The sequence below is a fragment of the Lissotriton vulgaris genome, chromosome 5 (genome assembly GCF_964263255.1).
Source record: "Lissotriton vulgaris chromosome 5, aLisVul1.2, whole genome shotgun sequence".
NCBI lineage: Eukaryota > Metazoa > Chordata > Amphibia > Caudata > Salamandridae > Lissotriton > Lissotriton vulgaris.
In genome coordinates, this window is record NC_141693.1 from 890,458,268 (window position 1) to 890,471,152 (window position 12,885).

At 52.1% G+C, this 12,885-nt stretch overlaps 1 protein-coding gene across 1 annotated transcript in view; it reads right to left on the reverse strand.

Annotated features, from left to right (window-relative positions):
- The window catches only part of SLC35G1 (solute carrier family 35 member G1), a 252,519-nt gene extending 239,951 nt beyond the window's left edge, over positions 1–12,568 (reverse strand). Inside the window, exon 1 of the mRNA XM_086922475.1 lies at positions 12,167–12,568. Coding sequence (XP_086778601.1) covers positions 12,167–12,416 — 250 coding nt within the window. The 5' untranslated portion in view covers positions 12,417–12,568. The remainder of the gene's footprint in view (positions 1–12,166) is intronic.
- Positions 12,569–12,885: the final 317 nt, after the last annotated feature.

The following is a 12,885-nucleotide window of genomic DNA, read 5'->3' on the forward strand; positions in this document are numbered from 1 at the left end:
ACAAGCATCTGATTTGATTTGATAAGCACTCACAGACTTGTTTCGTCACTTACCTAGTTGACATTCTACTTCTGGTAAACTATGGGTTTGGGTATAACATGACATATCCTCCCCGATTAAGGCAAACAACAAAGGAAGGATACGTAGTGGATCCAGCATCATAAGCGCTGGGTGTAGGGGGACGGTGGGAGGGGGGAGTACAGAATCCCCAAAATAATCATGCTGGCGTGCTGAAAGACAATGAACAATGTAGATGTCTTACATTTTCCTTTCACTTGCCACATGTGTTCAAAGACAGCGGTCTAATGTTAGACTCAGACTTCTGACAAATCCCTGCTTATTCCTTTCACATGGTGACTGAGGATTACTTTTCTTTCTCTGACCACAATTTTGTAGGATTTTGGATGTCTATTCTCCCACAACAACATTGAAATACCTTTAAATGAACTGCAGATTACACATCCTGATTTTGAGAAATAGTTCAGTGGGTAATGCGCTGACTGGAAACATGTGGAGGAGACCTAGCTAGCATAAATGTACATTTTTGCAGGGTTTGTCAACCTTCCATTGTTGGTATTAGGGCATAAGTCCTAAAAAAAGAAGTGGGGGGACTAACCTAGTTAGGTAGTATGCAAGTGACATCACAGCGCGCAACATCACGGCGCGCAACATCACGGCACGCAACATCAGCATGCAATATCACAGCGCATGACATCACGGTGCACGACATCACAGCACATGACATCACATATGGCATCACAGGAATTGACATCATAAAAAGTGGCATCACAAGCCATGACTTTACAGGAAGTGGCATCACAAGAAGTGACATCACATCTAAAGCCCTCACATCTATATTTAGCAGGTCTATCATGTGTACGTTTGAGCGCATTGTGAGTATAATAGCACAGTGAGCTATGGAAGATGATATGTGACTTCTACACCCTGCAACCCCCCAGGTTTATGTAACTTATCCTGTACATTCATTTACACATATATCATTTATTGTACATCTAATATGCACGCGTTGATGTAAAGCGCTCTGACACCCTGCATTGGAATGAGTAGGGCTATACCAGAAAAAATAGTGGTTCTCAAATATTTCAACGCCTCCTCAGTGGAAGGAAGCTGTATATAAATGCAATTTGTTTTGTTAAATACTGGGAAAGAACAACCCATCTGATATTCTTTTTTTTTTTTTTTTTTTTTTTTTTTAAACCTTTATTAGTTGCGTTCAGCACAAAAAAACATGACAGTGACAGCATCTGCAATTCATTACAACGAATATCGTGGTACATTCCAGAGAGAGGAAGCAGCTTAACACGGTCAAGTACATCACAGGTACAGCCTCATATGTACATCAAAGAGACACCAGTATACAAGGATCCGTCCCCCCATTACAGTCTCGGGTGTAAGGCGGATGACCCCCACCACCCTTTCGCTTACACGCATGAGGACCTGCCATCAGGGGCGGCGCCGCCATCACCCACCAATCCTCAATCGTCCGTGATCTGGCCAGTTAGCAGGCCATGCCAATACGTGCAGCATTTGTACCACCCGCACGATGATCGTGTGCACCCCTGCCAAGCATCGCATCCAACACCTAGTGTAGGGGCATGCAGGACCCACCATAGAGCGAAGCCGCGCTCATCGCTCCCCTTCGCAAGTGTCACCTACATCCACGAGTATGTGTGGCCAACAGTGCGTGCGCCGACTATCACAATCCCAAGATTCGGATGAGTAAGAGAGGTCCCCTCCTAAAATAGTGTCACCAGGCCTACGAGTGTTCCCAGCCCCCTCAATATCAGTCCGAAACAATTATCACGGCTACCCAATGCAATGCAGGTGGTGTAAATTACCTCTAACCATGTGTGAAGCAGTATGGTGAATGCGGTAAGCAGCAACCTACACGCTCACTGGCTCGGGACCGGTTCGTCATCTCCAGAGGAATCGCTGTGCGTCGCTTGAGACAGCCAGTACACTTGTAAGGGGGACCAAAAATCGCTAGGCGCGCATCGGGCGGGTAACAGTTCCGCGTAAACGCCATGCTGGTCCTGGCAGTATGTGAGGTCGTCGAGCCAGTCCTTAAATTTTGGTGCTCTCCCTCTCCCCCACCTACAGGCTATCCTCCGCTTAGCGAGGAGCAGCGCAATGTCGACAAATTTGCGGTCCGATTTGGGCACTTGCTTGGTATACCCCAGTAGCATCACTATTGGCTCCAGTGGTAGTGGGCCAGCAATCATTATCTGGAGTGCGGCGTGTACCTGTTCCCAATAAGTCTGTATGGCTCCACATTCCCAGGCCAGATGAAGGAAGTCCGCGCCAGTCGCCCGGCACCTAGCACACCTATCATCCTCCGAGAGATGAAATCGAAGTTTCCTGACTGGGGTATAATAATAGCGTTGCACAAACTTATAGTGAATAATTTTCAACCGACAGCTGGAGGAAATCCTAGCCGTGACTGCGCAGCAATAGCTCCATTGCTCATCCGTAAGTGCAGACGGCAGTTCAGAGTCCCAGTTAGTCCGAGCTTTCGGCAGTATCACTGGGCGCTGCCCACGTATAGCGGCGTATAACTTAGACACTAAGTGCTTGCCATCGGAGACGAGCATGACATGCAATGGCAGTACCGTCCCAGGTTCTTCCGGGAAGTTGGGGAGTATTTCGCGCATACCCTGCCGGAGCCTGATATAATAAAACACCTCCATGGGCGTCGGAGGAGCAGTTTGGAACAGCTGTTCCTTGGTACGGAACGTTCCGTCCTGAAATAGGTCTCCCCAGGTATGAAGGTGTATGCGTTTACACATGGACCGAAATCCGTTTTCCGTTAAAAGAGAAAGTTTCGGGTGATATGCAAGGGGCAGTGCCGGGGAATAGAGCATGGGGGCGTCCAGCAGGTTAGTTACTCTCCGCCAGGCATCAACAGTGCAGGTGACGGTGGTAGCGGGCGTCTCAACATCCCCGATCAGTCCCATCAGCATGCCCTTGAGCGGGAGCGGATGAACGATCCAGTCCTCAGCAGCGACCTGTGGCAGAAAGGGAGCGGGGTTAACCCAGTGGTAGGAGTGTTGAGCCTGAGCGCTGAGATAGTATAATTCCATGTCGGGCACATCGAATCCGCCCCTATCGTATGGCTGCGTTAAGACCCTCCAGCTAAGGCGTGGTTGCTTACCACCCCAGAAAAGGCGCAGTAGCTCAGAGCGGAGCCGTTTGAAAAAATAGGCCCCCGGGTAGTAGGGAATGTTTTGGAATAGATATAAGAACCGCGGGAGGACGACCATCTTGATCAGGGAAGCTCTCCCTGCCATCGATATCGGCAAGGCCCGCCAGCGGGACACATTATCAGTCAACTGCGAGATAGCCACCCCGTAATTTGACCGGACAGTAACGTCTTTATCGAGCGACACCTCTATGCCCAGGTACCTCAAGTCTGAGCTGCACCATTCCAGTGGGTAATCCAGCGGGAACCGGGTTACCGATACCGTGAGAGGGAAGAATTGCGACTTCTTCCAGTTTATATGTACCCCGGACATGCCACCGAACGCCACAAATTCCCTCAGTAGCGAATTAAGGTGTTCTTGTGGGTGACGTACGTACAAAGTAACGTCATCTGCATAGAGGGAAATACTTATCTGCCGCTGAAGACAGTTAAAGGCACTGGCCTTGTGCAATTGCCGAATTCTGCAAGCCAATGGCTCTATCGCTAAGGCGAAAAGCAGGGGTGACAGGGGGCAACCCTGCCGAGTCCCCCTCGTGATCGGCATCTGCGTCGAAAGCACCCCGTTGACGATGACCCTGGCGACCGGTGAGGTGTAGAGCAGTTGCACCCAGGCTATGAAGATCCGGGGGAACCCCATCCTGCTCAGAATAGCTATCAGGTAACCCCACTCCACCGAGTCGAACGCCTTGGTGGCGTCCAGAAACACGGCAGCGACCGGCAAGTCGGGCGAGATGGTGGGTATCAGGGAGAACAGTGTGCGTAGGTTATGGGATGTGGCCCTCCCCGGGACAAAGCCAGATTGGTCCGGCAGCACCAGGGTGTTCATAAGTAGGGACAGCCTGGTCGCCAGCACTTTCGCGAGGATCTTCGCGTCGCAGTTCAGCAATGACAGAGGGCGATAGGCATCAGTGTCCTTCGGATCCTTTCCCGGTTTCAAGAGCGACGTGATCGCTACCTCTCTCATGGAGCCCGGAAGTATCCCTACCTCGAGCGAGTCCTCGAAGACCTCCTTCAGCACCGGCGCCATTATATCGATGTAACATTTATAAAATTCGGCCGGTAGGCCGTCCAGCCCCGCCGCTTTGCCATTGCCAAGGGACATGATCGCCTCTCTGATCTCATCCAGTTCGAACGGGCATCCTAAGAAAGCCCTATGGCTATCGCTAAGCCAGCAGAGTGCGATGTCATCCAGGAAAGTACCGAACTCCACCTCACCTACCTGCTGCGTGGAATATAAGCGCTGGTAGTGCTGTAAAAAGATGGTTTGAATTCCTTGGGAATCCTGGTAAGTCCTACCCTCCCCATCAGAGATCTCCAGGATATGGGTGGCGAAGCGCTGGTGCCTTGTGAGAGCAGCCAGCACCTTTCCCGGACGGTCCCCCTCACAGTAGCGCCTAGCCGTCCAGTATTTGCCCCGGAATTTTGTTTCCCTGGCCGCTTCCTCCTCATAGGTCGACAAAAGAGCCCTGAACTTCCCCGCTAGGTCAGGGCTGGGGTTACTGATCATCTCTGCCTCCAGCGCCTTAAGCTCTGTTTCGATCTTAGTTAATGTGCGCACTATGTCCTTCAGTATACCGCAACTTTTGGAGATCGTGATCCCCCTCACTGTCACCTTAAAGGCTTCCCAGATCGTTTCGACCTTGTCGACCGATCCCTTGTTTCTCGGAAAGAAGGCTTCAATCTCCTCTCCCAGTTCTTGCCTAAAGACAGGGTCCAGCAAGGCTGAGGGAAAGAGCCGCCACGGCGGTCGCACCCTAGCATACCCCGGCATCACCAAGACTGTCAAAACAGGACAATGGTCCGAGTAGGTACGAGGCAGATGTTTCACACGGACAACTCCCCCAGCGAGGCCCCGCGAGACAAAGCAATAATCGATCCTTGCCCACGAGCGTGCATGTGCCGTAAAGTGTGTGCCTTCCCTAACTGATGCATGTGTGTGCCTCCAGCTATCTACTAGCCCGGCTTCTGCCAGAATGCCCTGAAGTGTATCCCTGGCGTTAGTGTTGTACTGTGCACTACCGTCCGATCTATCCGCTACGGGACATAACGATAGGTTGAAGTCCCCCCCCCAAAGTATGTGAGTGGCTTCAATTTCCAGTACATGGCCCCACAGTGACAAAAAGAAGCCAGGAGTGTCAACATTAGGCGCATAACTATTAACAAGCATTATGACATCAGTGCCCAATCGCCCCCAAAGGATGACATACCTCCCCTCTCTATCCGCCCGCACTCCCAGCTTCTGAAACGGTAGCCGTTTGTTGATTAAAATAACAGTCCCCCTAGAGTACGTGGAATAGGAGGAAAACTCTCTCACACTCGCCCATCTGCTCGCAAACTTAGGAATGCCAGTCGGATTAAGGTGGGTTTCCTGGAGCATAGCTATCTGCACATTGTGTCGATCTAAATAAGCTATCACATTCCTGCACTTGCGGGGGTTATTAAGGCCACGGACATTCCAGGACATTATTGAGACAGTATTCGACGTATCCTCACCTGTGTTGGTCACAGTATCCCTGAAAGGAGCGTTCGGCCAATGCTGCAATCCTCAATCTAGATGCACCTGATACAAATCTTTCCGCTGTCCAGAACAGTCTCCGCCTATAAGCAGCCACACTTTCATACACACGCACTCCAGTACCTGCACACTTGTCATTAAAGTCTTCCGCAACATCAGTTCTGCTTTCAACATCTCGCATCCCAACAAACTGTGCCCACCCCTCCCTCCATGCACAACAACCCCCCCCCTGACTCCCAGCTCCCCCCCCGCCCACTGAAGCAACCCAATCTTGCCAGTACCGCAACCCCCCCCTCCACCCCGACCCCAACACACAAGAACAATAGAAAAACCTTTTGGGGAATCCCCTCCTAAGGACACTAGAGGAATGCACCCAATCACCCCAACTCTCCCCTCTCGACCCTCGTGCACCATACGGGGAGGACAGAGAAGGTGGGGTGGTGCCTGGCATGTCTGATCCCTGCAGGTTATAGCCCATATTGCAAGTCAGCCCCTTCCAACTCCTCCCTCCACACCGGCAGAAACATCAAAAAGGGTGCATGAGGCCCATCCCAGGAGCAACCGCAGTTCATCTCTGTCTCTGTCCCGCTGTCGGATCGCCCAGTCCTGGAGCACCTCCAGCAGAGGGGCAAGAAAAATACACAAAAAACAGGTGTCTTTCAACAGTAATCAACAATACCGCAAGCCCATCAACTATGTTACTTCCGGCAAGGCCGGGCCACCCCGACGGTAGCAGGCATCACAGCTCTAGGTCCAGCCGCCGTACCATCCGTCGGAGGCAGTGGTCGAATGTATACAAGGACACAGTTAGGACTCCTCGTGCTCGGCAGGGTTCACGTCTGCCTCATCCTCCCTTTCATCCTGTCTGCCCCTCCTGGCAGTGCGCAGTTTTCGAACATAGTCCTCGGCCTGCTGCGGATTCACGAAGAAGTGTTGTTTGCCCTGGTGGGTCACCCTGAGCCGCGCTGGGTACAGAAGCGCGTAGTCCACTTGCATGTCCCTCAGCTTCTTCTTCACGTCCAAGAATTTCCTACGCTGGTCCTGCACCATGGGCGTAAAGTCCGGATACAGGGAGAACTGTACGCCGTCACAAGTTAGATTCCGATGCGTGCGGGCTGCGCGAAGTGCCGTGTCGCGGTCCCGGTAGTTAAGCAACCGGGCGATGATGGGCCGCGGCTGCGCCCCCGGCTTGGGGACCGGGCCCAAGGAGCGATGCGCCCGCTCCACAATAAATTGGCTGGAGAAGGCCTCCTTACCCACTGCCGTGATGAGGATGCGCTCCACGTAGTCCTCCATGCGCCCAGTGTTGGTAGATTCTGGAATCCCCGTGACGCGAATGTTGTTGCGTCTGCTCCTCGCCTCCAACTCCTCGTTCTTCGCCGCTATAACTCTCAGGATATTGTCCATTCTAGTGAGGCGCGCATCGTGGGCAGCGGCCGTGTCCTCCGAGGTAGAGATGCGCCTCTCCGCCTCCCCCAAGCGCTCCTCATGAACCTCCAGCTTCTGTGCAACCCCGTCCATTCGGGATGATAAGCGGTCCACCTTGTCGACTATCGTGGCGAAGCCCTGCCGCATCTCCTCCATCATCAGTCTCAATTCCGGGGCCAAGGGGGCGGAGGGGGGTTCAGTGCCCGACGGGTTCGAGGCTCCACTGGTCCCCGCCATGCTGCGTAACGGTTTCTTGGCAGCTGCTGGCTCGAAAGAGAGCTTGGGTTGCTTATTATCATTTTTGCCCATCGCGGCTTAGCTGTGAGCCCCTCCCGGGCACTGCGGCCGGTGCCAATGTCTGTGCCCACTGCTCCGGACCCAGCTGGCGTGTCCAGACGGCCCCACTCGCAGCGATCGCGGAAATGGCGGTATCAGCTCCTCGAGGGCAGAGGAATCACAGGCAGCCACTCCTTCACCCTTCAGGGCCCCCGCATCAATGACGGAGCTGCGGGCGATGCGATGAGGAGCAGCGTCAGGCTCCGTGGTCCGGAGTCCAGGGCGAGGTAGCGGGGGGCGGCGGTAGGCCGCAGGACGTGGTTGGAGGCCCAAGCGCCGAGTGCAGGAAGCAGGGGCCACAGGTTGGGCAATATCTATGCCCTCCGGGGGTGTGTAGTTGCCTCGCAGGGTCCCACTTCTAGGACGCAGCAGGAGAACAGGGGCACCCGCGGGGCCCCGAGGCGCGATGTCGGGAAGATGTCCGTCCCCTTCGGCAGATCCAGGCCGGCGCCGCGAGGGTCACCCAGTCCTGCAGCGGCCCGCCGAGGCAGTAAGCAGCGCCCCAGCGCACCACCGCGACCTCGCAGGGGGAGTGACTCACCTCCGGCGCCGCACCAGGGCTCTCAGCAGACTCCTCCGTCAGTGACACAGGCCCCTCAGCTCCGAGGCCCAGCCGCCTCGTGGAGAGCCGCGGCCTCGCGTGGTCAGGTGTCCGGACGCCTCAGCAGCGGGAACCAGCAGCGCACATCGGTCAGGACTCCCAGCAGCGCAACTCCGGCATCTGACGTCGGATTTCCTCCAAAGTTGGACCGGAGGTGCAGCTCGGATAGGTGGACCTGCACTGCAAATTCCGGGCGTCCGCCCGCAGGATAAGAGGATTAATTAAGGATCCTTCTGGCCAGGCAGCCAGAGCCTCACTAGAGTGCGGCCATTAGCTGGTGCGCCCTCTAGCGCCTCTACCCATCTGATATTCTTACAATGCATGCATATCTCCTAAACAGAGACTGAACAAAGTCAAAAGCTCCCTCTCTCAAGTATGTGTGAAGTGCTAATTTGGTGTGAGCCTTTGTTTCCCCTACGCTTCATTTGCGTCAGGTGTAAGGCTTCTGGCTGCACCCAGCAAAGAGACCCTGACAAAAGGAGGCATGATGAGCCTTCAAATTTGGCCTTTGTTATGGGCCAGCTTGAATAAGAAAGCCTCATCCTGTCCATGCCTGCACGTTGTTGCTTGTTGCAGAAGGAAAGCAGACAACATTCAGGCACTGCTGAAAGTGTCCCGGTGTTTAGAAATTACATTGGTAAGAGTTCAGCACATTATTCAGTGGGGCCCAAATTCTTGGTAGGGTGGACGGTGTTCAACTGTGAAAAAAGTGGGTGGACGCCGTCCACCCGTGTGTACCCCGACTCGTGCCCTGGTTAGAATGTTGATAAAACCAATGACGATGGGTTGGGTGGTGACCTAAAAAAGTGCCCCAAAACGATTTTTTTGTACTACATGCTATAAAAAATGGCCATCAGTATAACTGAACGCACACACACGCAAATATGCAGCTATGATGATTCCATGCCTATCATCACGCATACATTTTCCACTGTTTAGCTGAAGTAGAACTTTCAAGCCTAGGTCGGTCAGCTCGTGAAGCGACACTGCAGAGTGCAACAGGGAGTCTCCTGTTTCCCAGCTGAGTCTTCTGGTGTGTACTTGTGTCCAGTGGGGCTGCCTTTGGTTAATTACCTCTTACAACTGTACACAATAATGAGATAATTATAATAGCATCTGCTCACTAAATGCCTGTCACTGAATGACAGGCCTGAGGAATATGATTTAATGAGGCGGCTATTTGCGACCCAAATGTGATTGGCTACAAACACAAGGATTGTGGTCTGCAAGGACCGGCAAACTGCTAGCCCCGCTTTTGAATTGCTAAATGGAAAAACCTTTTTAAAGCAGCCTGCATATCTTAAAGGAAAAGGTGCTGCTTTAAAAATGAAAAGGTTTGTAGTTTGCAAAGACATCATACGGAGCATGCATTATTCCCCTAGATCCCTGCCTATGCCCCATACGGCTGCCCGACACAATTTTCAAAGGGGAAGGTACCCAATGGAGACAGCTCTCCTTTTGGGAATCAGTTACAAACTCATTTGGGGCGCCAGTAACTTTCCAATAGTTTGCGAATGCACCTGTGGTCCAAACCATTGATACATCATCACATACCATTAATACATTGCATCAAAGTTTGTATGTAATTTGGAAGGCATTTCCCTTTCATGTCCTCCCCTAATTGCAATTTAGAATGCATCACAAAATCTCATTTCTGATTCAGAAAGGCTTTTACGAATTGCAAAAGCAGTTAAGTACTTTGTAAAAAAAAATATTTTGCAGTCACAAAGGGTCATATGTATGAAAAACGCGTTTTGCAATTCTCAAATTGCGATTTTTAGGAAATCACAATTAGAGAATCGCAAAATGCAATGTATGTAGGATTTGCTAAATATTTTGCGATTCCTACATATACCTTATTTGCGAATCGCAAATTGAGATTCGCAAAAGGAATATCTTCCCATTCATTTATATGGGCTAGAAGGCCCATAGGAATGAATGGGAAGACATTCTCAATTTGCAATTCCCAATTAGAGAATCGCAAATTGAGAATGCAATTTCCAGGTTGCAAGGGTGTCAATAGGACACCCTGGTGCACCCCTGAAATAAGCATTTGTGCACATGTGGCGCACATGCATGCCCTAAGGGCATGTATGTGCGACACATGGCACTTTGAAAAATGCAAAAAAGTGCATTTTTGAGAGAAATCGCAAATTACCACCAACCTGAATTTGGTGGTAATTTGCGATTCCTTAAGTCAAAATCACACAACTTGTGTGCTTCCTAAATTACATTTAAGGAATCGCAATTTGGGATTCCTTAAATGCATTCGCAAAATAGGGAATTGCAAATTTTGCGATTCCTTATTTTGCAAGTGGGTTTTTGTGTGCTACATTGCACATTGCCTAAATTGCAATCGCAAACACTCAAATTCTGCGAATTTCTCCATTTGCAATCGCAATTTGGCTTCATACATATGGCCCAAAGACTGTGATTTTGCGAATCGTAGGGTTTCGCCTGAAAAATGGTTCTTTACTTCAGGCCCCTAGTATTGTTATTTTCCTTTTTTCTGCAAAGACTATAGTCCAGCATTTCACTGACAGTTTTTAATAAATAGTCCCACACAAACATCTAATATAAAAATACACAGTGGGTAACGGTCCTGCTACACAATCTCGGGGTTCTGGTGATATTTACCAACAGTGTGACCTTCGGGCTCGTGGGTTATGATGTCACAAAACTATTTGATAGCATTATTGGCTTATGTTAGAAGCCCTAGCCCCCCCCCCCCCCACCCCCAATTAGGTATCTTTCTATAGGTTTTCTCGGTTTTATTTTTTACTTGTATTGCGTTATTTGTAGAACTTTGCATTATGTTTTATTACCATATTTGCTACAGTTACAAGTTAGGAGTTGGTTAGATATATTTTACTATGTTTTGTATTTACATTGTATGCACTTTATTTCCAAATAGAACGTATGGCGCACAGGAAGGGCTGACGGTGGGCACACTACTGCCTGTCAGAGGCACAGGTAGGGGAAGGGTTCCACAGACTGGCACACCCACAGAAGGCAAGGTTGCTGAAACTAGGAGCAACATAGGAGGGACGCCACGGACCTGAAGTGACACAGGATGGACTAGAGACCTCTGGAAATGGCGTCACGAATGCACGAGGTGGAGGGTCCAACCAAAGTAGAGGGTGGCAGGCGCGCGAGGGGGTGACACGAGTTCACGTGGGGTATTGCAGATTGACGGGAGGGAGCTGCCGCAGGTTGGCACTTTGATGATAAGGGATGGCAAGCGCCCATAAGGAGTGCCAGCAAACGCGTAGGAGGCGAGTCCATGGCAGCAGGAAGGTTGCCACTTGGCAGAGGATGGCGGCCGCGAGGCGTTAGGAGCCCAACCGAGACTGGCAGGGGAAAGGTGGGTGGGGGTGTTGGGCCGATATTGTCACAGTCATTAAGACAGGAGGGACTGGTACGAATACAGGAAAGTTTGGGCGAGAACCGGGAGGGCGGGCAGGGGGACAGAAGGAGTAGGCGAGGGTTGGCAAGGGCATGGGGGCATGGGAGAGTGAGGCATAGGCGAACTGGCGAAGCCGCCGCGGGCACCACGGGAGGCGCTTTCATGGATACTAGAGTAGCTGGTAGCAGGGGGCAGAGGATGCGCTGGCTGGCGCGAGCGCGTTCAGCACAAACAAAGGGGACCGCCTGGCCACGAGGCTGACACGAGCCCGGGACTGGGCGCTGGTGCTAGGTCTCCGACAGGGAGGAATATGTTTAGAATGTATGGGTTTAGGCTGCCAATGCGAGGTTTGGTGCTACGCCACTCCGTCCACGAAAGCCGCGTGTCCTCATAGGACGGTGACTTTGCAGAAAAGTGCTTCTGATGATGCTGACTCTACACAGATAGGCAGCCGCCAGAGCGCCCCCAGTGGCCGGGCTGCGCTGGTGCAGGCTGCTGAGTCAAAGTAACCCATAGCGGGTGCTGCCTGTAGGATCATCTCTGGAACCTGGCCCCGCTCCGGCTCTCTTGTCAGAAAAACGCGCATCCCTGCTGAGGTTATAACAGGATGACATTCAGTTTGTCATGCCCTGCTCTACAGTCACACCCTCACTGACTCACCAGCTCCCGGCGCCCTTCTCCAGCGGTCACAGCAGCAGCTCCAGCCGCCGGCGGCCTCGGCGACCCCGGGTGGCACACTCTCCGGCAGCACCAGCACCAGCTCTGCCCCTCCGGACTCCCGGCGCTGCCAGGAGGACCCGGGAGCCTGCCCGTCGCCAGAGCTCTTCCTTCTGGCCGCCGCCCTTGGAGTGGTCTCAGCCGCGGCTCGGTCCGCCTCCCCGCTGTCCTCCCCAGCCTGGTCCGTGCCCATGTTGCGGGCGGCGCTGTGTGCTGCTGCCTGGCAGCTCTGTCAGTGACGCGCGAGCAGCCCCGGCACCGGCTTACGTTACAGCAGCGGCCGCACTGAGCGCCAGACGGCAGACAGCAGAGTGAGCAACAGGCCGAGGGAGAGCCCAACTCCCTAGGCAGCCCCTCCCGCCCCTGGAGACAGATCCAACTTTACAGGTATCACCTCCAGCTGGCAGGTAGCGCCGCCGCACCTTTCGTAGAAAAAAATACTGGCCATCTGTTGATTATTTCTATTCTGGACCAGTCAAGAGCTGGCAGCTGTAAAAAATAAATGGTGTACATTGTTTCCAATTTTATGTAGCTTGGCAATTATCCATCTGCTTTAATACTCATTTTGAAACAAATGAGACAGATTTCAAATACTTTTAACCGATTTCTTTATATATTGGAAAATTTAGGTTTATGATTCAGAAGGGAAAAAATAACAGATT